Source organism: Pelmatolapia mariae, linkage group LG6 (assembly GCF_036321145.2).
Source record: "Pelmatolapia mariae isolate MD_Pm_ZW linkage group LG6, Pm_UMD_F_2, whole genome shotgun sequence".
In the NCBI taxonomy this organism is placed as follows: domain Eukaryota; kingdom Metazoa; phylum Chordata; class Actinopteri; order Cichliformes; family Cichlidae; genus Pelmatolapia; species Pelmatolapia mariae.
Window position 1 is genome coordinate 29,045,825 of NC_086232.1, and position 23,617 is coordinate 29,069,441.

The 23,617-nt window shown below is 37.1% G+C and overlaps 1 protein-coding gene across 1 annotated transcript in view; it reads left to right on the forward strand.

Moving 5' to 3' along the window:
* LOC134629292 (alpha-1,6-mannosylglycoprotein 6-beta-N-acetylglucosaminyltransferase B-like) overlaps positions 1-23,617 on the forward strand; it is a 112,200-nt gene that overhangs the window by 17,875 nt on the left and 70,708 nt on the right. The window contains exon 3 of the mRNA XM_063476516.1: positions 16,821-16,971. Coding sequence (XP_063332586.1) covers positions 16,821-16,971 — 151 coding nt within the window. The remainder of the gene's footprint in view (positions 1-16,820; positions 16,972-23,617) is intronic.

A 23,617-nucleotide genomic window follows, 5' to 3' on the forward strand; every position in this document is an offset into this window, starting at 1 on the left:
TTTTTGTGCAGAGGTGTACCTGTTTCTTTTCAGGCCGACAGAAAGACATGTGATGTTTAATTCTTCTCTTTTAAGGATCACACTCAAGTTGTGCCTTATTACTGTATTTTTTAAAGATAAGTAACTGAACTTACCCAGTTTTCTGGCTTTTTTTGGCAAAAAATAATTTGCACAAGTACTGTTTTTTAGAGGCTAACATGTGCCCCTGATTATGATGCAGGTTTTTTGACATACAGTATGCATAAAGTTAAACATTTCAGTTATTGTTTGCCAGTCACTTAATGGTAACACACAACACTTCAGTGTTTTACCTAAACATGCATGCTTTCTGCTGACAGCTTCCTTCTAGTCAAGCATCTGTTTAGAAGCTTATTGAGCTGATCTGATGGCGCATGTGTTATACTGCCAAGCCTTGGGCTCTTTCTCTCTCCGGAAAAGTTTAAATGGCATTACCTGTCAGCTCGAATGATAGGCCCCATCCGTTTCTCAGTAAATAAAAGATGTGTCAGAGCACAACAGTAAAAGCAATTTCTAAAAGGTTTTCCCAAATCTCTCATTCTTTGTTTCATGTCATGTAACATTCACTAGATTTGTCTGCTGAGAAATGCATCACGTTTGAATGAGAACAGCTTGAACAAGTGCATCCATTTTTTTCTGTCAGAAATGCTCACCTTACAATCGATGCGGCTGCGTACAGCTGCTTTCCTGGGATTTACAAGTGAAAGCACATGTTTAAGCTTTATTTCAAGCGCAAGTAGAATTGCAGTCACAGAGGCAAAGAATGAATCAAAGGCTACATATAGAGTTTTCACTTATGATGAAACTCACCTATAGTTTGTGTACCGTGGAGCACAACAGAATTAGCTTGAAATAATTTCAGCAATTCCAGCATTGACAAATTAGATATAGCATATAGCATCAACTTTTCTTTGACATGTTATCCGGACATAAAAACACCATGTATGAATCACTAGTTAAACCTGATAAAAGCTGCTTAACGAGTTGGGTTTTTTTTCTTTTCCACAAGATAAGCGTAATAAAAGCTTTCATGTGTCACAGGTGCTACTTCACATCAGCCTTCTTTATTTACCTAATCCAGATTGCTGATTCTTATTCCAATAGATGAGACAAAATACCATACTAATTTATGTCATGAGGTCAATAAATTTAAAGTACACTATATTGATTATGAAAATAGTAAAAAAGCATGTCTACAGTACAGTTTAAACCTGTCTGCAGGAACAAACCTTGACTATGTATTTCACTGTTGGGTTGATTTTTGGGACAGGACATACAACATCTTTGACATTGTGGTGTTTCCCACACATTTCTATTTAGTATTCTTTGAGTGCCATATCTGTGCCTTATAATCTTCTGTTAATGTAGCTGCCCTGCCAAAAAGTTATGGAAGGAACTGGCACACCTACTCCTCGGAGAGTGTACATAGATATAAACAGACTATCCAGACAGTTATTAGCTCACAAGGCATACAAATTAGAAGTTTTAAGTGGAACGTTCTGTGCAGAATTGCCCACTGCAAATGCATGGATGATTACATGGGGAGAAAATTTGGCTCTTAATCTCTTCTTGTGCAACATGGAAGATGCTGTCCTCTGTAAACAGAACGATGCTATTTTTACCCCTGTTGTACAGTGTGTATAGATTATGTCTAATTGTGCAATGAATTGGATATGTATGGGAGCATGCATGTGGGTATCTTTGTCCAAATTGAAATGTTTTTATTTGGCTTGGAAGACCAGGTTGAATTAATCCATTCTGAATGATCACTCTCATTTATTTAAGTGTTTGTGCCCATAACGAGGCTATGAGTTTACTAAGAGTGAAATGTGTGCGAGCATCTGGTGGGTTGGAAATCTGGGAATACACAAATTTTGTATGATTTTCAATTTCAACATATATAAAGGACATAGCATATCTATACGCACCAACTCAGTGCTCTCTTTCTCTGGCTCACACACAGCAAACTATACCCAAAAGCTTTCATAGCAGCTGAGCTCAGACAGTTTAACAAATCAATGCAGAAAATTGCCTCCAGCCCCACAGCTTTGTGCAAATAAAATCCATGTTACATTCAGATCTAGAATAAATGTTCACAGCAATTACATGTTTTTTGCATTTACATTTAAATGCACCCGGATGTAGAGCAGTTAGTTCATCTTTCTCTTTAATCCCTTGGGCTTGTTTTGCCACTGTAAAGTATTGATCCATTTAAGTGTAACCAACCCCTTGTTCATGTTGTCTGTAGTTTTTTTCCCCTTTTAATTTATACATGACTCCCTCTAACTACCCTGTTCATACAGAAGAAAGGTTCCTGTTACATTGTAATTACTGTTATGTAGTATTCACACAAAGTACATTTTTCTGCTGTCTTGTTAGATGATTTTAATATTAAACTGAGATGTCCAGCTATCATGGGATTCCTCATGCCCATATATTTAGTGTTTCTTCTGCTTAATAAAGAAATAAATGCTCGCAAAAAGTGCCACGGAGCTAAATGTCCACTGTCTACAACTGAGCAGATCAATACATAGTATCCTTTGGACCAATCAGTGTCACTGCTGTCAGTTACAAGACTTTATCAGAGATAAAGCAGTACTGTGTGTAAACACATTGTCATTTGTTGGACACAGCCTGGGTGTGAAAAGATTAAGTAGTCTCTTTTTGACGCTAATACATTGACAGTAGTTTTTGTTTAAGCACTTTCTTGAGTGCTAGAGGTTTATAGTTTTTCTAGTTTCACAAAGCAGTGTCTTTAAAATAAAATAAACAAAGTTGTTATATTGTTTTATGTAAATCATGTTAAAATCGACTTAAATTTGCCAGCATTCTTTAAAAAAAAAAAAAAAACCCAGAGAGAACAGTTCAATTCAGTTTGATTTATACAGTCCCAACAGTCACCTGTTATTTTAAGGTAACTTTGTCTGCCTCTGTCTGGTTCCAGCTTTTTCAGAATTGGGGTAGTACATTTCAAAAGGCTAAGGCTTACTTTGACTAATTTAAAAGCCACCAGTGTCAAAAATAAAGCAAAGTAAAACTAAACATGAAATGGTCTTGCTCTAACTTTTTCTTTTTGTGCTTTTTGTCACAGTTCAAGTTAAAAGTGATTTTATTGGCATTACTAGTCAGTGTTGTTCCATCAGAGAAAGCAACGAAAGCAGTATGTGTCCATCGAAGTCTAAAAATACACATCAGTTAAAACCTGATCAGGATCTCTCTTCGTTGCAAACAGTTCTCTGTCATAAAGCTTCTTGCCTGTTTGCATCTAGCATTTAAAATATTGCCATGTTGTGGCTATAGTTAGTTATTGTCTCTGGAGGCAGTATTAACTCGGCTTGACTCCAATTCCATTAAAGTCTATAAGCCAGTGTTCTCACATTTCTTTGTCCCGTTACCATAAACTGGAGATTGTTCAGCTCTCCAGCAGCTCGTGGTTGCACGTTACGGATGAAGCTCTGGTCTTTAATGAGAAATTAATCGGATTCCAGCATGCTAGACAAGTTGTCACTTGCCCTTTAGAAACATGTAAGTATACATAATCATATTAAATATACCATACACAAATAACTTGTTTATTGTTCTTCATATTTAAACACAAAAAACACAACTGTCATCAATATTTCAGAAGAACATCATTCCAGCACAGTAGTAGTAATAAATCATAAATTAGCCATGCTGGTGTGATTTTAATGTGTTTTTTACATGCATGGTGTTGTGATTCATATTTTGTGCCTTTATGTGGATGTTAATATAGTGTGCATGTCTTTCTACAATGGGGCAACTCGTCACACTCAGTCCTTTAAGTGGCCAGTAATGTTTGTCAGAACAACACAAACTGACAAACATTTTGAGTCTCCCTAAAGTGCAAGTCGTCTTTGAATCACTATCTGAAGAGTACAATACAGTGTTTTAAGTAAATGAAAGGTAATGCAATTAAGGGGAGACCACAGAGCCACAGCTGCAAACAGAAGCTCACTGAAGCTGACAGGACTGTCGGATTAAGCTGGAAGAGAGACCAATCAGAGCCTGAGCTTTAGTATACGCATGTGTTGATTTGTGAGTATTTGGGTGCATGAGAGACAGAGACAGAGCATGCAGATGCAACAGCATACTACCGATTACACAACACTGTCAACACCGAACAGAGATAAGTCTTGTCTTAGTCGACTTGAACACACACCTATTAGCGCCTCTGTCAGTTGGCCTAGTTTCTTCCATTCATTTGGCACAGTTTTTTTTTAAATATGGTTTTTAGCCTCTTCTGTTTCCTAACTACACTCTCTAAGTTTGCGGTTCATTCTACCATTTAGAGATATAATTTCAATTTTGATTTTAATTCAGTTTATCAAATTGTACATCTGACTCAATAAACTATTCTTTTGTGATTTTGTGTACACCTTAGAAGGACTCAATACATTGTTTGGACTATATAGCTAAGCTGCCGTATGATTTTTACAAGAATTAGTATCTAAATACTATAGCACATACAGGAACAAATGGCATTTCAGGAAACTTAATGTATTATAAGTTAGCAAAAAAGAATGCGTATGTGGTACAATGTTTGTCAGAATGAGGTGGAAAAAGATTAGAGTTCTGTCAGCGATGCATAAAATTGTAATAAAAGTCTTTAATTATTTAATGCAGCTTTTGAGAGTAACAAGCTGCTGTTAGACATGTTTCCTGAAAATTTAAACAGTGCCCTTTGTTTTCTGATTTGGATGTCTTGAGGAAAAAAAGTGTTTTAATATTCCGTCGGTGATCAAGTTTACACTTGCAAAAAGCAAATCCAGCAAAAAATGTGCTTTTCAATGCAGAAAAGCTATGTGTTACTTACAAGATATAAGCCAGCAAAAAAGATTTATTTATTTTAAGGTTTTATTATCTACTGTGTGATCTTTATCAGTATGGTGACTGGAGAGTTGGAGCTGGTTTTTAAGGTCAACTGAAATTTTTTTTAGTGTTGTTAAGCGTTGTTTTCCCAAGGTCTCTGCCATCTGAATGTATATTGCATGTATCATACCATCAGAGATGCAGACTTTTGATTCAATAACAAGCCAGATGATCCTTCTCCTCTTTAGTCCTTAGGATGCATCTTCCATGTTTTCCAAAATGAATTTCAAATTTCTATTTGTCTAACCGAAGTACCTTTTAAATAAACTTTGGCCCAGATAAGGGCACAAATGCTTCACTTGTACTCCTTCTTTGCACGATAGGGACTTAACCTGCATTTGTGGACACAGTGAACTGTGTTTATAGATAATGACTTCTGGAAGTGTTCCTGAATGCTAGCAGTGACAGAATCTGGCCTGTTTTTAATGCAATGCAACCTGAGGACCCAAAGATCACTGGCATCTAATATTGTTTTGTGTGTTTTTTTCTTTTTGACATTGGCCCTTGTGTACAGAGGTTTCTTCAGATTCACAGAATTTTAATTCAAAGTCTTATAGTCTTATACCCAGCAATGATACTGACCCGTTGCCAGTTAATCTAATTAGTTGCAAGGTGTTCCTCCAGATTTTTCTTTTTAGTACTAATTACTTTTCCAACATTGCTGCCCCCTGTCGCACTTTTTTTTAATGTTTTGCTGACATCAAATTCAAAATGAGCTAATATTTTTGATGAAATAATAAAGTTTGAACAAAAATATGAGTTTATGAAATTTGAAAATCATTGTATTCTTTTTTTTTATCTAGATTTTACACAGCATCCCATCTTTTTTCGGAATTGGAGTTGTATGTCAGTACTGTAGCACAGTCATTGGCTTAGCCTTCAGCTAAAAACTTTTTGCAGTGTACATCTAATCTGCCTCCAGCCCAGCTGTTTAGTTCTACTGTAAACATTTGTATATCCCCAGTTTGCAAGTCATCCTCCCAGTATCACAAGGCCAGATGTCCATTCTGGCTCCAAGCGTGGTCTTGTCGTTCCTCTCTCACACACAGTTTCACCAGTCCCTTGCTTCATTACCTGTGAGTCAGAGTAAATAACAGGATGAGTGAATGTGCCAGGGCTCTGGAGTGTGCCATTATGCAAAAAAGAGAGCAGCTTCTGCCAAAGCTCCCAGCACAGAGCAAAGCCTTGACAGATGCTAATTTATCTGCTGAAGGCTGAATTAGAGGCAAACATTATAGGTCCACAGAGAGACCTGAGGTAGATGCTATTAGATGAGATTCAAGGGGAAGAAGCAGTGTGAGATGCCAGAAGGGAAAGTATGAAAAAGTAATAGTGAGGCGAAAATGAGGAGCAATTGAAAGTGAAGGGGCTGGAGAAAATTGAGGAAAAAAGATACAAAGATTACTGAGGGGTCACAGGATAAGTTGATCTTAAGAAATTCAGTACTCATTGTTCAGACTAAGTAAATGCACAGAGAGTAGAAGGTAGGGAAACAACTAGGATAAAGCTGAAAATGAATCACTGTCCTCTTAGTCAGGAGAAAGCCACCTGCTTGCAGCATAGTGTATCTTTAGAAAGTACAAAAAATAAATAGATAGATAGATAGATAGATAGATAGATAGATAGATAGATAGATAGATAGATAGATAGATAGATAGATAGATAGATAGATAATGTGAAAGGTTTCAGGAAAGTTTCCATCAATGTCAGTTTTACAGATAATTTCTATGTATTTTATATTGATGCTGTCTTTGCTTTGACTGTATGACAACATTAAATCTGCCATTGTCCTCTGGCATATATGATGTTATTTCTCAAATACCAAAGGATGGCCATTAAAATCCCCTTCTCTTAAACCAATTTTCTGCTGTCTTTTTCATTCTCTTTCATCTGTCCCTTATCCTTCCCCCAGGCCTGCAGTGCAACCATGTTTCATTGTGATGTAGATTGATGGGAGGCCTTGAAGTGATGTACTGAAAGATAATGGCAAGACAAAGAACGTACAGTTACTGCCTAGGGCAGGAGATCATCTTATGCATGTGCAAAATAATATTGCAGGTATAACCCAAACATTAGCACCTTTTATGTATTCTGAGAAAACTTATGAAATGTTCATTTTATGGTTACAAAAAGTTGATATTTGTTTTCTTTTTTGATTAGCTAGGTTAGCTACCATGCAAGGCAAATAAACTTAAATTTCAAGTATAGACTTTTTTGTCTGCTTTAAACCAGCCAGTTGTCCACATGTACATATGCTGTGAATATTCTTCTCGTTCATACTGTACGGGTTATTAAGAGGCATATAATCCCTTAATAAGTCATAGTGTCATAATGTGGCTAAGGCAAAAGTAATGGGGCACAAAATTAAGTCTGAGTTAATTAAATTAAGTAAGAGCTTCCATAGTCTTTTAAGTGTGCAAACCCCCATGCTGTCACTACTTCATGCATAGGGAACACAGTAATGGAATTCTTTATGTATGTATATATTTAATTACATATTTTGAGATGCTTATAATTATTTGCCAACTATTTATTTTGCTGGCGACACTTCCAAAATGTCACAAGCTCTTATATTCTATCAGTTGATATGCTTTAATATTGGTACTGTACATTATACAGTACTTAACATATGAACATACAAGATTATAGTTGTGAATACTTTATATAACTATTCTGATGTCAGAAGCATGCCGATTTTCTCACATTATTTGAATGTGCAGGTAGGCGAACAGGCTCATTAGCAAGCAGATATGTATTTTACCTGTTATTTTCTCTTTTCTGCTGCTCTTTTCCAAGAAATCTGTCATTAAGATCTACTGTCACATGCATGGTTGACTATATTTGCACACTCAGGCATGAATATGCCAGCTTAGTCACTCACAAAAGCAAAACGTCATGTCACAGATATTTTGTAGTTCCTGCACACCACCATCTGAAGCTCCCACATACACACTGTTTAAGCTCAAGCACTCCATATCTTCTAGTCACGCTAACATAAATTCTTGTGGCTGTGGTGAGAAGCAACCCCTGCAGCCGTACGCCTGTCTGCTCTGAACAGCAAAGCTCTGCTGAAAATAGTGAAAGTAAACAGGAGAGACCGTGACTTCAGTGAGTGGTGGAAATGGTAATGAGGGTCATGGCTTGTGTCTGTCAAGCTTCTCGGGATAGCACATGAATATGTGCCTGCTTGTACTTTCAAATACAACAAACTGTGGTTTGTTTGTTTTTTTGAGAGTTACACTTTTTTTTCCTGAAGGATTACAACAAGAATGCACGAATACAGACACCACTATGTTCCACATTTCAGAAGCATTCATGTCACTGCTTTTAAAACTTTTGGAGCACTAATTGAAGGTTTATAGCTTGTATCACCAAAGGCTGATAAAAGAGGTATATGACTTCCTGAAAAAAATGTACTAATAGTCTTTTTTATGGCCAGTGTCTGTCAGTTTTACTGTGAGCAGTATATTCTGATATGTTTTGGAAACAAAAATAAAAAAACTACAGTGTGACTGACGAATATTTTATTATTCAAAAGGACAACAACGCTAAACACAGCCAGGGGACCACCTCACCCAATCAGCCGTGAAACCCAATAAGAAGTTAAGCACAGAGTTGCATCTAAAGAATTTTTTGTTTTTGTCATCATATTTTTGTAGCAAGACTGTTTCTGTAGTTGTTGTTTCCACACAGATGTGGACTTCATCAGGAAATGAAAAAGATAAAGTTTCAATGCCATTTTCACCAGTTAAGGGTTACATTAAAAAAAAAAAAGCCTATGTGAATCCTTACAGTATACTTGTCTATGAAAGTCATCTCAGCAAGATGTATCCACAAAAAAACCCAACACACAACACAAAATAACAACAACAAGACACAGAGTCTGATGGTCTCAGCCTGGTATTCTAATTCCACCAGTGCAGCTATAGCAAGGAAAAAGTTTAAATCTTTGTATATAAAATATGAAAATATCTCATCTGGTCGAGTTGACTGCCAGATCTCAATCATCTGAGCTGCATTCCAGTCGCAAAAGACCAAAGTAAAGGCAGAGAAACCTGACAACAAGCAACAGCTGCAAGTGGCTGCGGTGAGGAGTCAAGGGAGCATCACAGAAGTAGAGAAGATACTAAGAGTTGATCACTGGCTTCACACAAAAAATGAGACATTATGACTCATAAAACTTTTAAAGCACTACAGCTTCACAGAGTTGTATCTGAACATGTTTCAATACTAAACCTACCCCAATTAAAGCTGAGACTTAGCACTTTAATGTAGCATCAAGTTTAAAATGCAACATTGAAGGAAATGAAGCATACAGCTTTAAGAAGAAACAATAACAGTAGCTCTCCAAATACTCAGTGACTGTGCCAATATATGATGTTTTCAACCAAAAAGGAGATCATCACTCAACAATGTCACCCTTCAGTGAAACAAACTGACACTGCATTTCTTATGTGTAATTCCCAAAAGAAAAATACTATCTGATGAAAAAAATCATTTTTTATAACCCATTTGAAATTGTGTTCTGTGGAAACAAATCTTATCAGCCTATTTCATTCCAGTTTTGTAAAGAAACAAATACACCCACATGCACTGAAATACTGCACTTGTCAACAGATTAGCCTTTCATACTGCATTCAAGTTGGTCTCTGTTCAAATACATATATATTTTTCGTCTGTCTCAAGTGCTTTGTTTGGATGTGTGCCTCTTGTGTGTGTATGTCTGAAAGGATCCTCGTTTTTCATCCAATGTCATCATCCTAATATAAACTATGATAAATCAAGATGAGAAAAAGGAAACAAGGAACATTTTAAGAGCTTAGAGAGAATGAAAATATAGACAAAGAATTCAAAAACATGTTCCAAAGGGGAAAAGAACAAAAAATACTAACGTGACAGATAATGTCCAACAAAATGCAAATCAAATAAACCATCAGCTTAGAGGAATTACAAGTGAGAAAGAAATAAGAGAGGAAAGAGGATGAGGGGACAAGTGAAGTTGAACTGCTAAGACAATAATAGCCATTGCAGCTATACTCGGTCTTTCTTCATCAACTCACTGATTGCTAAAATAGAGAAGTACTCAAAAGTGAAGTGACAGAAAGTGTCATTGATAATAGACACTGTAATAGTCTTTCCTTCTTTGTAGCTTCTAATATCCTCTCATCTGTTCCATCTAGTGTCATAAAATCCAATTTGCCTTGGCATCACTGGATAAATGGTGAGGAAAATGTCAAAACTAAATGAACAATAAATATTTCAAAAGTTCAGCGGAAGAAGAGACTGAATTAAGCTGTAGCAGAATTAGCCGCCAACTGGTTTGCTTCTATTAAATTCTATTCTTTCGGGGTTGTTTTTTACTGTAGGCCACAAAATAGCTTATTGATCATGCCATCATTTCTGGTCTTACATCTTATTAAATTGTCTTTTAGATCATTGGTATTCACTGTGTTTACTCTAGTGCAATATTTCACTTCATTCATGCTTCATTTGGTGCATTTTCATTTGGCTAAGCCCTGCTCTCACCCTTTACTTCATTTGCATTGTGCTGGAAGAAAAAAGAAAAACAAAAAAGGGAAACACAAATTCCGCTCATTCCACTCTTTTCACAAAGACCTCATGTTCTTTAGCTAATGAATAGTAGATTTGCTGCACCATAATAATTAAATTGCATGTAATTTGTAGTAATTGAATGCGGGTGTGGAAATGAGGAGAGGAGATGTACTGGAGATTGGAGTGGTAGCGGGATATTAAACCCGACTGTCTGTCTGGTTTCTGAGGAACGAGAGAGGAGTTTTACTGGAGTTTGTAAAACTGGACATTCGGAATGAAGACTTAATTAAGGAATACAATTAAGGGGAAAACAGAAAAGCTGATGGGGAAGATGATGAAGAAGAACAATGTTTAGGGAGAAGTAAGATCAAGTTGGAGGAGTCGGGTGATGGAAGACTATGTGCAGATGAATATGCACGTGCATTAATATGTATGTGCATTGCATGCATTAGATCTGTATTTGATTAGTACAGTACAAGTCTTTTACTCTTTTCAGCTCTATCGCACAGTGGTGATGATGTCCTCTCAAGACTGATGCTGGACCAGAAAATCAAGGCTGAGTTTCGGGTCTACTCCCTAATTCAAGGTCCCTCAACATCTCACAGAGCTATCGCCCTGTCCAACATGCCATGCTTAATTTGCATACAATGATATGTTACCAGTCACTCAAGACTCCAGTTTGCACCATAGAGCTTAACTGGAAATAGCTAGCACATTACAACCACCAGTAGTTGTCTTTTAACGAAGACCTCTCATCCAAAATTCAATTTCCATTCAATAACAATTCAATATTAAACTCGATACATTCACAATATTACAGTGAGTATATCACTGAATTGGCTTTGCTTTTACACTTTACTTGCAGCTGTGTAGACTGCAAAAACGGTGTATTTTATTGCAACTTCAGTATTTATTTAGGCTGACAGTAGTAATAACCGAGGTACCCTGGTATTTTTTTTCCTTCTTCGTGTTGTCAAGGCTTGGGCCCTGGTAAGCTTGTGGATTAAAATAGGGATGCTGACAGTGAATAATGGCAAACAACAGGCAGGACACGGTGACATCACCCATGTTGTTACTTGAATGTAACTGCATTTTCTGAATCACAGCTGGAAACCCTGCTTTCAAATTATACTCAGTGGGATGGAATATCTAACACAAAACACTTATGAGCCCACAACGTTATTAAGCACTGAGGAACCATCCCTTTAAATGCTCTGTGTGTCATCATTAATTCAAGTCTTAATGTTCTGAAATGATATGCGTTTTGTTTCAAGGTGGATTTTCATGTGAAGTTTAAAGCCTTAAAGTTCTTGTGTGTGCACTGGTGTGGGCATGCATGTGGTGTGTGGGTGTGTGTGCGTGCCTGTGACAAAATTACACTGGTCTCCAGTTAATTTAGCTGTGTCAACTCCTATCCAGAAGCCCCTTCTGTGAGCATTCATCAAACCACAAATGGTTTTCTTCTCATGAATATGCAAACACACCCCCAAGCCAATTAAAACATCATCCTGTTTTGGCACACGTCATAGCTTATGCACACAAATGTATGTTCATGTGTCTCCAGGACATTTGTGTGCGTGTTGCCTATGTGAACTCACATGGCCAAGTGTGTTAATTTGTGTGTTACGCCCAACCAGCACATCACTAAAATATAGCAGATTGCAGTCAGTTTAATTTTTTGGTACTGAAAATCATACCTCTGGGATTAATAATTGCAATATTGTAGAGTCATAATTGCCATTTTGCCTGGCTGAAATGTAATTTTATGTTAGTAACATGAAAAAATTTGATGAAGGAAAATCACTAATATTTTATATTATCTGACCCTTTCTATTACTTTAATTACCTTCAAAAAGTTAAAAACATATACTATGGCTTTATTTTTATCTCACTTGTATTCAATTCAGTATTCTCTTTGGAGTCTCATATTACAGCTCGTCTAGATATTTGATTTCTACTCACCAAAGACAAATGTAAATGTTTACGTACTTCAGTGTTAACCGCAGCCACAAACCCAGCCTCAGGGGGGTCACAAGCTAGTCCTAGTACCGGGATACCGGGATCTCGGGATAATTGGGAGGGTTGCATACGGAAGTGTTTGCTGTATAAAATCTTTGCAAAATCAAACATGAAGATCCATCCACTGCAGCCCCTGTGGAAACAAGGAGCGACCTAGATACCTTTATCCGATAGCCACATTACTCATCTTTTAGTGTTAAAGTCTTATCATTAAAGTAGCAGCTAACAGCTATGGATAATAATAAAACAATAACACTATTGTGGGAGCTAGTCAGGAAACACTATCAGTCCTCACACCCTGTACCCTTATAATAGATATAATAAATAAGGAGCCATGTCACCAGAAGCATCACAACACACGGTACATAATACAGGACCCTCACAGAAAACCCAAAATATTGTCCTTTTTGGTTTGTTGGTATTACCTAAGACTGATCTAATCTAATCTTAAAATATTTGTGTTATATACATTATATGTTAATATTTAATTTTTGCACTGTATCAGTCAACTTAAAAATAATGTTATCACTGATATTGCTCTAATTAATTATTTTTTAACTGTTATTTACCTATTTATTTAATTTTTCTGCCCAATGATATGTAAAATAGTATTTAAGCTAGCTAGTTGCTGCTGTGTGGGTTCTGCTGTACAGAAGGAGAAACACCAGCTTTTACAGAGAGCAACATTATGTAAACTTTCATTCATATCAACACCAGTATAGGTATCTGTATAAAATCTGTAAAATACACATATATAAAACTTTCCCTGTCACTTCTGAGATCTTCATTTAGGCACATAAACATTGCTCACATGTTACCTTATTTAACAGAACATGGAAGCTAAAAATGGGCAACTATAAGCTGCTGCAAGAAAGAATTTGTTGAAATGTATCCATTTTTCTTGTTTATTTTTTGCTTGTTTAAAAACGTTATATAATTTAAGTCCTGGGGCTCCACAGTACAATTAAAATAACAACCTTACTGAGCAATGCAGTAAGTAAAAACTGTCTGTTGCTCATCTTTTTCTTTTTTAAAATCCCCTCTCTGTAGAGGACACTGTGTCCTGTGGCCTTATTTTTGACACCATTAAATTTTAAAACTGACCAAACCCAAAGATCATGACTTACATATAACATGTCATTGTTTGCTATTATATACTGTATTACAGCAGTGAGATTTGTGTACAGTTTCATTTGATGTACATGTTAAATGTGTTGTTTCCCTGTAATAAAGCTACAGGGATAGTGTTGTCATTTAAACGATTAGCCCCCTGACTTGAATTGACATGAACATTAGACAATGGGAACATGTGAAAGATGCAGTCATTAACTTATTGGATCTTTTATACCTTTAGGTTTAAATCACTCCCATTTGCTCACTGCTGAACATCCCAGGAGCTTGTAGCTGTCAAAAAAAGATGTATTGTAATATACCCTACTCTTTGCTAATATACATTCTCCCCTGTAGTATTTTATTAATTAATAGCATCAAATCCAGATTTTGGCAAGCCAAACTAATAAAAGAGTTGGTGGTTTGGATCTAAATGCACTTTATGAAGCTCTGCCAGTAATGCCATTTTGTGGATTTTTTTCAAATTAACAAACACTCATTTGTTTAACCCGTGCCAAGAATTTTCAGTTTACCAGGATAACTATTCCTTCAATTTACACGACTCTTGACATAGCCGTCATCCATTATCAGCCAGTCACAAAGATGTCACCAGAAGGACCAAGCCGTGAACTGTTAAACAGCAATCTATCATAGGCAGAGGACGTGGCACTGTCAGTTTCAGATGAATACATCTGTCACTGTGGCAATAACTCATTGAACTTAAGATTCCTGCTGTTGGTGGCGGAAAACAAGGCAGACAATGACCTTGTGCTGGAGATGTTAGGCTCTGACACCTATTGGCTGTAATTGCTTGTCAAGCAGCAGACATGGGGTTTGACAGAATGGTCAGGCAGTGTAATCCAGGTGTTAGCAGTGTCAATATAGGCACTATTAAACCCTGATGGAAAGCTAGAAGAATAAACTTTGACCTTTGTGTTCCTGCTGTCCCAAGCTACATGCGCTAAGGTTCTTACCATCAACCCGTATGGTTACCAAAACTCTGTTGATGATGGTGGACGGGATTTCTTTGACGGATATCTTATGGACTCTATTTGTTACAATTCTAACTGATGTGATCAAAATATGGACTGGATCAGTTTACATTACCAAACCTTTGAAAAAAAAGTTTTCCTTTTCAACTGAAGGTACGGTATATGTCACAATCACCGCTACCTATGTTTGCCTCATATAACCATCGACCTTACATCACATATGTTTCCTGTCGACCCCTCCAAAAATGATAAATTGCTACTCTTCGCCGCATCATTGTTGTGTTCATTTGTCATTTATGTTTGTAAGTTTGTTAGCTTTAATCTGTTTTTTATTTCATGTTTTATTTTAGGATCACGTTGGTATCTTTTATCTCTTCACCATTGTTTTTATCTAAACTTGCAAGAAAGCAGATACCCATAATTAAAATAAATAAACTGAAAGGCCGCTGAAGATTTAAGACATAATGTTTTGGTTAAGTATACAATTTATGTAATATGTAGGTATTAAATGAAACTTTGAAACTTTTGCTTGGAAAACATTATATAAACCCTTTCAAGCTCTGTTGGTTGCTTGAAAGGGTTGAACGCGAGACAACTGCTTTGTCCCTATCTGATTTAAATGAGGTAATATATCAGTACGAGGTAAAGTATGTGATTTATTTTTATTTCATGATTCAGCTAAACAAAAGATAAAGTATTTCCAAGATTTTACATAAATCTTGCTGGAATAATTTCCATTTCCTGGGACACTAGTTTTCACTCTGAATAATTTATCTATTACTTTTTTTCTTTAAAAATGATGAGCAATACATACACTGAATAGAGAAGAGTAATTAAATGAGAAAGCTTTCCATCTGTGTCTCATGCTTTCAGTCACCTTCCTCATTCTGGTCCATTATGACTGAATTCATAGGCACTCTTGACCCTGCCAGAGTCAGTGTAATTATCCTAATGAGGTGTGGTAAACCTTTTTATGCAGTCAGAGTACAGTCTCTCTTCTCACTGTCTCTGCTACTGTGTATGTGCTCTTTTGTGTTATGAGTCACTTTTCAACTCTGATGGCCAGTGTATTCATCTTTCCACACACACACACAACTGTGTGCACAGCCACTCCTTTTGATTTCTCCTCTTGGATTTCACACGGACAGACAGAAGAACATGCAAGAAAAGGAAAGTGACTGAGCGCCCCAGCATAATTAGTTGCTGGCTTTTTATATTCTATATAGCCTTGGTGGACATCTCACCCTCATATCTTTATATCAAAGGGTATCAAAGGATATAAAGATAAGTCTACATTAAGACATCAGACTCCAGAGTGTCTGGTTTTCTGACCCGAGCAAAATCCAGTTTATGAGGAGAGATCAGAATACATCACTGGGTAATGTGCACTGCTGCAGACAGACAGGAAGAGATCAAGCTGGAGATATGCAGGTTAAAGACACATAATCAAAATGTTGGCTTTTAGACTTTAAGATGAAGAATAACACACGGGCTGAATTGAAGAGGAGCTGCTCTCATGAGTCTGAAATGGTAGGGTGAGGATGAGCTTTCGGTGCCAGAACATTTTCGATAACTGTGCAAGTCAAACTTATAAAATCACATTGCCTCTCAATAAATTCATAGTATGTGCATGTGTGTGCCAAATTCTAGAACCATTATGCGCGTGCAGTTTTTAAGTAATTTAGCAGTCTTTCACTGGAACAATTTTTGGCAATGTGATAGCATCCCACCTGACGAAATTTTATCGGCCTGTATTTGAGAGAACTTAAATTGTACTTCTTCCTATTGGAGTATTGGCCACGACCAACACCAAAGATCATAGATGGGCTGACGTTCTGTATTACAGTCTTCTTTCTAAGCAAAATTCATTACTATACAAGTAGTTTTCTTGACAGCCTTGCAAAGAAAAAGTGATATTGAAGCTCGTTAAATGCTTTGAGGTAGCAGAACTCCTACACACAATACAGAAGTTAAGTGGAAATCCTTCTCACAAATCTGTTTGAGGACTTTTGCATTGTTTGCCACTTAGCAGAAGGAACTTTGCTTTTGATCTTCATTGTAGTCAAGTGCATCGTGACAGTTGTGCAAAACAAGAACACAGCCAAAATCAGCTACAGTATGGTGAGCCAGAAGAGCTGGAGGCTGTATGATTAATGCGCGTGCTGTTCTGCAAGCTTCGTATGTACTCACTGTCCAGCTTTCATTCATCTCCTGTCTCACGTCTGTCTTTCCACTCAGTGCTGGGAGGCGTGGAGTCACGTGGTGTGCTGAGGAAGATTAGCGACATGTTGGAGGTGATTCTAAAGAGGATGGACAGTTTGTCCAAACTCGACAACACCTCCACCACTGACGCAAGGCGCCTGGATGAGCTCAGCTCTGCCATAAACAGGTACAGTATGTTTTTTTCAGTTCTTTCAGTTCTTCTTACAGTTCTTGTGTGTTAACAGTTTACTCTATTCAGAACACCTCTCCTACGTAATGTCCTTCATAAATGTTTATAGTGATTATATATTAATGAATACAGATTTATGTTATGTTTTTTGTCTTGGAAACTGCATCTGCAAATATCAAGAGTGATATATAGTGGCTTGCAAAAGTATTCGGCCCCCTTGAACTTTTCCACATTTTGTCACATTACAGCCACAAACATGAATCAATTTTTTTTTTAAACAATATTTTTATTACTTTTTGCAACAGCATACAAAGGTTTGTTTTCCCAGTAATATGCTGCAGTAATAGGAACCCTTTCCCCCGCCCTCACCTCCCACCCTGCTCTCTTCCAAACCTACAACAAAAAAAAACAAGAATATATATACATTTGTACAATATGTGGCATTTATACATATTCAAGACATGGACAATAGAAATAGCTAGCACATACTAAACAATTTTCTCCTCATCCACACTCCTGCAGGAGTTGTCCGATGTTTACTTCTTTTATAAAGTTTTTAAATGGCTTTCAAATTTCATTGAAATATGTTAACTTGTCTTTGAGAAAATACGTTATCCTTTCCATTGCCATACACTGTGCCAAAGAATTTATCCAAGCACCAATAGCAGGAGGATCTGATTTTTTCCAATTTAATGCAATCATACGTTTTGCCTGTAATGTACAATAATCCATAAACTCAATTTGATGGGCTCTTAGTTTAAGATTTTTAGAATACACATGTAATAGCAACATTCCTACATCTAAAGCAATCTTTTTATTCAAAATTTGGTTTATTTTGTTCATCACCTCCTGCCAAAATGCACGGACAATTCTGCATTCCCATATACAGTGGAAAAATGTTCCACGGGCTTCTCCACATTTAAAACATGTATCTGGAATTCTGTTATTATATTTGTTCAATTTCACCGGTGTTACATATGTTTGCATGATCCAATTGTATTGTAATAACTTTAAGTTACTATTAATCGATTGTTTTTGTGATTTTAAGCAAACTAACTTCCATGTCTCCTCAGAAATATTAATATTTAGGTCCTTTCTCCAAGCTTCTAACTTAGAAACTGATGTTTCTAAGTTAGAACTGCCGAGACAATCCAGTTATAGAATGTTGAAATTAAACCTTTATTACCACCTTTTTTCACCATTAACTCCTCTAACTTACTTAACTGGGGAACGTTGAGAGATTGATTTTGCATGGAAGAAATGAAGCTTCTAATTTGTAAATACTTAAAAAAGTGTTTTTGGGGGATTTGAAATTTTGAAACTAAATCCTCAAATGTAACTATTACTCCATCACAAAAAAGATCACCCACTTTCTTCACACCTTTTTCCGCCCAACCCTGGAACCCTACGTCCAGGTTTCCTGGTACAAATAAGGCATTTCCCCAAATAGGACTAAACGGAGAGAGATTATTCTTAATATTCATCATTTCTTTTATTGTAAACCAAACTTCAATCATATTTTGGACTATAGGATTATTTGTTTCTTTCTTTAACTGTTTTGGCTGTGCAGAGTATAAGTACAAATTTAATGGCATTTTAAGAGAATTTGCTTCCATCCCCACCCAAGACAGGGTATTTTGGGATGAAAAATAAAACATTATTGTCCTTAGTTGAATAGCCAGGTAGTACCAGTACTGGTACAACATGAATCAATTTTATTGGAATTCCACGTGAAAGACCAATACAAAGTGGTGTACACATTTGTAAAGACTGGCAGCTGTAATTGCAGCAAAAGGTGGTTCTACAAAGTATTGACTCAGGGGGCTTAATAATTACACACACCCCACTTTTCAGTTTTTTATTTGTAAAAAATGTTTGGAATCATGTATGATTTTCGTTCCACTTCTCACGTGTACACCACTTTGTATTGGTCTTTCATGTGGAATTCCAATAAAATTGTTTCATGTTTGTGGCTGTAATGTGACAAAATGTGGAAAAGTTCAAGGGGGCCGAATACTTTTGCAATCCACTGTATAGTGGACAGAAAAGTGTATTAGAAATTCTCCATGTTGTCAGTTTTATTAATCAACATACAAAGGTTTCTTCCTATAAAAACACTGTTACCACTGTTATCAGTCTGAGTTTTATACTTTGTGGCACATATGAAGTTTGGGGAATAGATAAAAAAAAAATATAGTACAGTACTGTGCAACAGTCTTGAAACGCCCATCATTTCTTTATGTTTTGCTTCCAAGGAGCCAGACTGTAACCTGTAACCACTTTTAACACTTTGAAAGGCCTTCTGAGGGCCCTTCAAAGTGTTTTTCACTCATCCTCAGTTTAATTCTTATATCTGACCATTTTTAGACGAAGGGTCTTTTTTGTATTTTAGTCACTCACCACCGATCTACAACATTTAACGTCATTAAAGCATAAAAAAAGCAACTAATAGAAGGATGAGCCAGCATTGAAAAGAACCCATTTTAAATTGTATTTTAAGGCACGGTATTAGTAGCAGCCTTTCTCAAAAACATGTCATTTGTTCCTATGTTTTTAGTTGAATGTACAAAAAATACCAAATATTCCACAGTTTGACAGGCACAGATACCAATCAGTTGATTCCCAAAGAGCCATTAGCTGAAAACTACTAACAATTAGCTGAAAATGAATAGTTCTTTGGGTCTGTATTGGCATGGTGTGCAGTGTGTCCTTGAAAAATGTCTCAAACTGTACAAATAGAGGATAAAATAGGAAGTGTCAATTTTGATGGAATTATGAATGCAGAAAAGTACAAAATCAGATTGTGATCCGCCATGCAATACCATCTAGGAAGCATCTGACTGGCAACAGCTTTTTCAGCATGACAGTCCTCCCAAACACACTGCCGATGCAGAAAAGGCATACCTGTATAGAAAAACACACAATGGAACACTGTCAGTCATGGATCAGCCTCTCCATAGTCTGAGCCTCAACAATATTGAAGCTGTGTGGGTTCATGTTGACAGAAAGGAACAAAAGGAAGCCAGCATCCAAAGAGGAGCTTTGGATGTCCTTCAAGAAACCTGGAGAACTATTCCTGAGGATTACTTAAAGAAATTACAAGAAAGTTTGCCTGAGAGACTTCAGACTGTGTTGAAGAATAATCCTGGTTATACAAACTGTGCTTTTGCCTTATATACTGTATTTCCATTTATATTTTCATTTCAACTATTTCCCATTTTCCTCTTCATTTCTTTATATTTTAGCAATATATAAAGAAACAACAAGTGGCCCCAGGCTTTTTTGTGGTACTGTAGATCCTTTTTTGTGATTTAAATTTGGCCAATTTCCCCTCCAGGGTCATCTTCCCTTGTATGTCCAGATGGCTTTGCAGTTGCTAGGATGAGTTCCTTATTATCATGCACACTGTACAGCATCTTCCTGTCACCACTATAGTTGTGACTTCTGTCTTCTCTCCTTTTTACTCCTTGCAATATTGTGTTTAGCTCTTAGGTGCTTGCTCTCCCTTTTCCCCCTCCTACAGCCACTTGTGGAAATTGCTGACTGGTAACTCAAAATCACTGCTGGAAAAAGGCAAGTCTTGCATGACCTTGCTGCTCTAGCTTTTATCAGACTGCTCCCCTCTTTGCCCCGTTAGCATTGAAACGTCTGATTTGTCTCTTTCTATAACGTTCACTTCATTTACAACTTTCATTTTCAAACAGCCAGACTAAACTCAGCAGGAGTGATGTGATACACACTGACAGAAATCCCTTCACTTCCTCAAACCTTGTTAAATGATCCCAGATAAGCACTCAGGTTCAGGTCTGTGCAGAGGCACTCGAGCGGAAGAATGGAACGATTAATACAGTCTGACGTTGGTGTTAACTGCAATCAATGTCTAGTAATGGGCTGTTTAATGTGGAGGAAGCCGTTCTACTCCTAGGCCATTACTGAGAAGTGCCCTGCTGAGAGTGTAACTCTGTATATTGTCTCAAAGTAGGATGGTATTCATGTATTACTCTACTGAAGGGCATTGTTTTGAGGGGGTGAATAGATACTTATACTATGGGCAAGATGTAATTGCTTTTAAACATGAGCCGAAATCAATTCTGTGTCACAATCCTCTTTTAAATACTTAGTCCAGTTTGCCCTTGAGCACTAGAATTGCTTTCAGCTTACAACATCACAGCTAAATAATGAATAGATGTACTGCAGGGTCTCACTAAATTAGTTAAAAATGTAGTAACAAGTGATTATGCTTCACAAATACATAATTAGGATAACTGAATCATAAGAACAGGCTATTTGGTCCCTGTACAGTGGTAGTGAGAGCTTGTTTCACAGTGCCAGCAATAAGTTCATGCTGGGGATTTCATTCCAACAAGGCTGCCCGATTCTGTTTAACCTTTATATTGAGAATTTCAAGGTTATAGTTCAATAGTTTTGGATCACATCTTTGTTTTTTGGAGATAATGTGGTCATACTTTATCAAGCGATGGCCTCAAACTACAGTAGTACTGGCACAGTCTGTTACTGAGTTAAATAGCCTCTCCACGTAGTGTTGAGCAGTATGACCAAAAGTTTACATATGGTATTTCTGTAGGTTATGGTGGTTTCACTGTATGTCCCAATATTATTTTTGTATAAGTAAAGCTTTTCTAATGAATTTATAATGTATTAGTCACAGCTGATGTAGACAAGTGGTATCGACACAATGCTTCAAACTACTTTGTGAAAATTGGAATAAAATATGGCGTTAGCTAGCATGACAGCAAATAGTTCAAAGTCCCTTTTGCAGCCAGCATTACCCAACAAGCATTGATGATGTAACTTTTTTAACTGTGTAATTATTGGTGTAAGAAATAGATTATGTTTCACAAATTATTTTATTTTATGATGCTGAAGTTAATTCTTTTGGCTGCTCCGTTTAGGGTCCACACAGTAAATCATGTGCCTCAATCTCATTGTGTCTGTAGTATCATCCTCTGTTACACTAACTCTCTGCATGTCCTTCTTAACCACATCCATGAATTTTCTCTGTGGTCTTTCCTATGGCCTAGCACCTCAACATCTTTTGTCCAATATGTTTACTATCTCTCCTTTGCACATGTCCAAACCATCTCAGCCATGCTTCTATAACTTTGTTTCCAAACTGCTCAACCTGAGCTGTTCCTCTGATGTACTCATTTCTAAGCCTGTGCATTCTGGTCACTCACAATGAAAATCTATACATCTTTAACTCTTTTTGTCAGCGTCACAGTTTTCCACACCAGACACCGTTCACCTTTGGTACTATCCTTCTGTCACAGATCACCCCGGAGATATAATCTCCACCCACTCATCCTTGTCTGGAGTCTCTTCTTCATCTTCTTCCTCTTATGTGTCCTGTACCACCCTTACATGCAGTACTACAGGTCCTGTCTTGGCACCCTATCATATAGATCCACAGAGACACAGTAGCAACTCTTTCTTCCCTTCTTTATATGTCTCATCAACACTCTCAAAGCAAACATTGTATCTGCAGTCTCATTCTTGGCATGAAGCAACACTGCTGCCTGCTAGTTGTCACCTCTCTCCCTAACCTAGCTTAAACAGCTCCTCCCCAAAGCTTCATGGTATGGCTCATTAGCTTTACCCCTTTGTACATCTCTGCATATCACCCTTGTTCTTGAAAACTGGTACCATTGCACTTCTTCTCCATTCCTCAGGTATCCTCTCACTCTCTTTAATTTTATTCAACAGTCTGGTTAAAAAGTCCACTACCTTAAACATCTCCATACCTCCACAGGTATGTATCTGGACCCTTTCCACTCTTCATCTTCTTCATAGCTGATTTCTCTTCCTCCTTACTAATTCTCTGCACTTCCTAATTCATTAACTGTCCTTTATCTGTCCTCCATTCTCTCTCTCTCTCATATTCTGCATTCATGAGCTCCTCACAGTAATCCTTCAAGCTTCTCAACACACTCTTTTCACTTATTAGTGCACTTCCATCCACATCCTTCATCACCCTAATCTGCTGTACATCCTTTCCATCTTGATCTCTCTGTCTAGCCAGTAAATATACGTCTTTTTTTCCTTTGTTAGAGTCCAACCTCACAATCAACACCAGAAGGTTTTCCCTTTCTCTGCTGCAGGCCTAGCCTCCCAGTATCCCTGTCTATTGTCTTCATCTCCCTGACTATCACAAGTTTTCTTTGCTAACCTTTTCCTTTGAATAGTTTCTTTTACTCACTTGTACCTAATTTCACCACAAAGTCACCTGTCCTCATTCCTCTGTCCAGAGAGTACACCAAACCCCTGTTATGGAAAATCTCAAATAAAACTGCAACCATTAGGTGAGTGTGTCTTTGAAGTGAGGTTTATTATAATAAAAGAAAAAAGAAAAAACACTGCAGTGGAGAAAACGTTCAGGTCGAACACCAAACAGTTTTCTGAGGAAGGACATCGCCCTGAACCATTTTATACCTTCCCAGAACACTCTCAAACAAAGAACATTCCACAGCACATCATATATCTCTATACTTTCAACCCAGCTCATCCTTGCCCCTCTCCCACTCTAAGAAAAGTTACGACCACCCGTCACCTCCCTAAAGGCAGGATGTTCTGGAGATCTTCAAGTCTACAATGCACAATCTGTGAGGTGCAATAAAACCTGAGG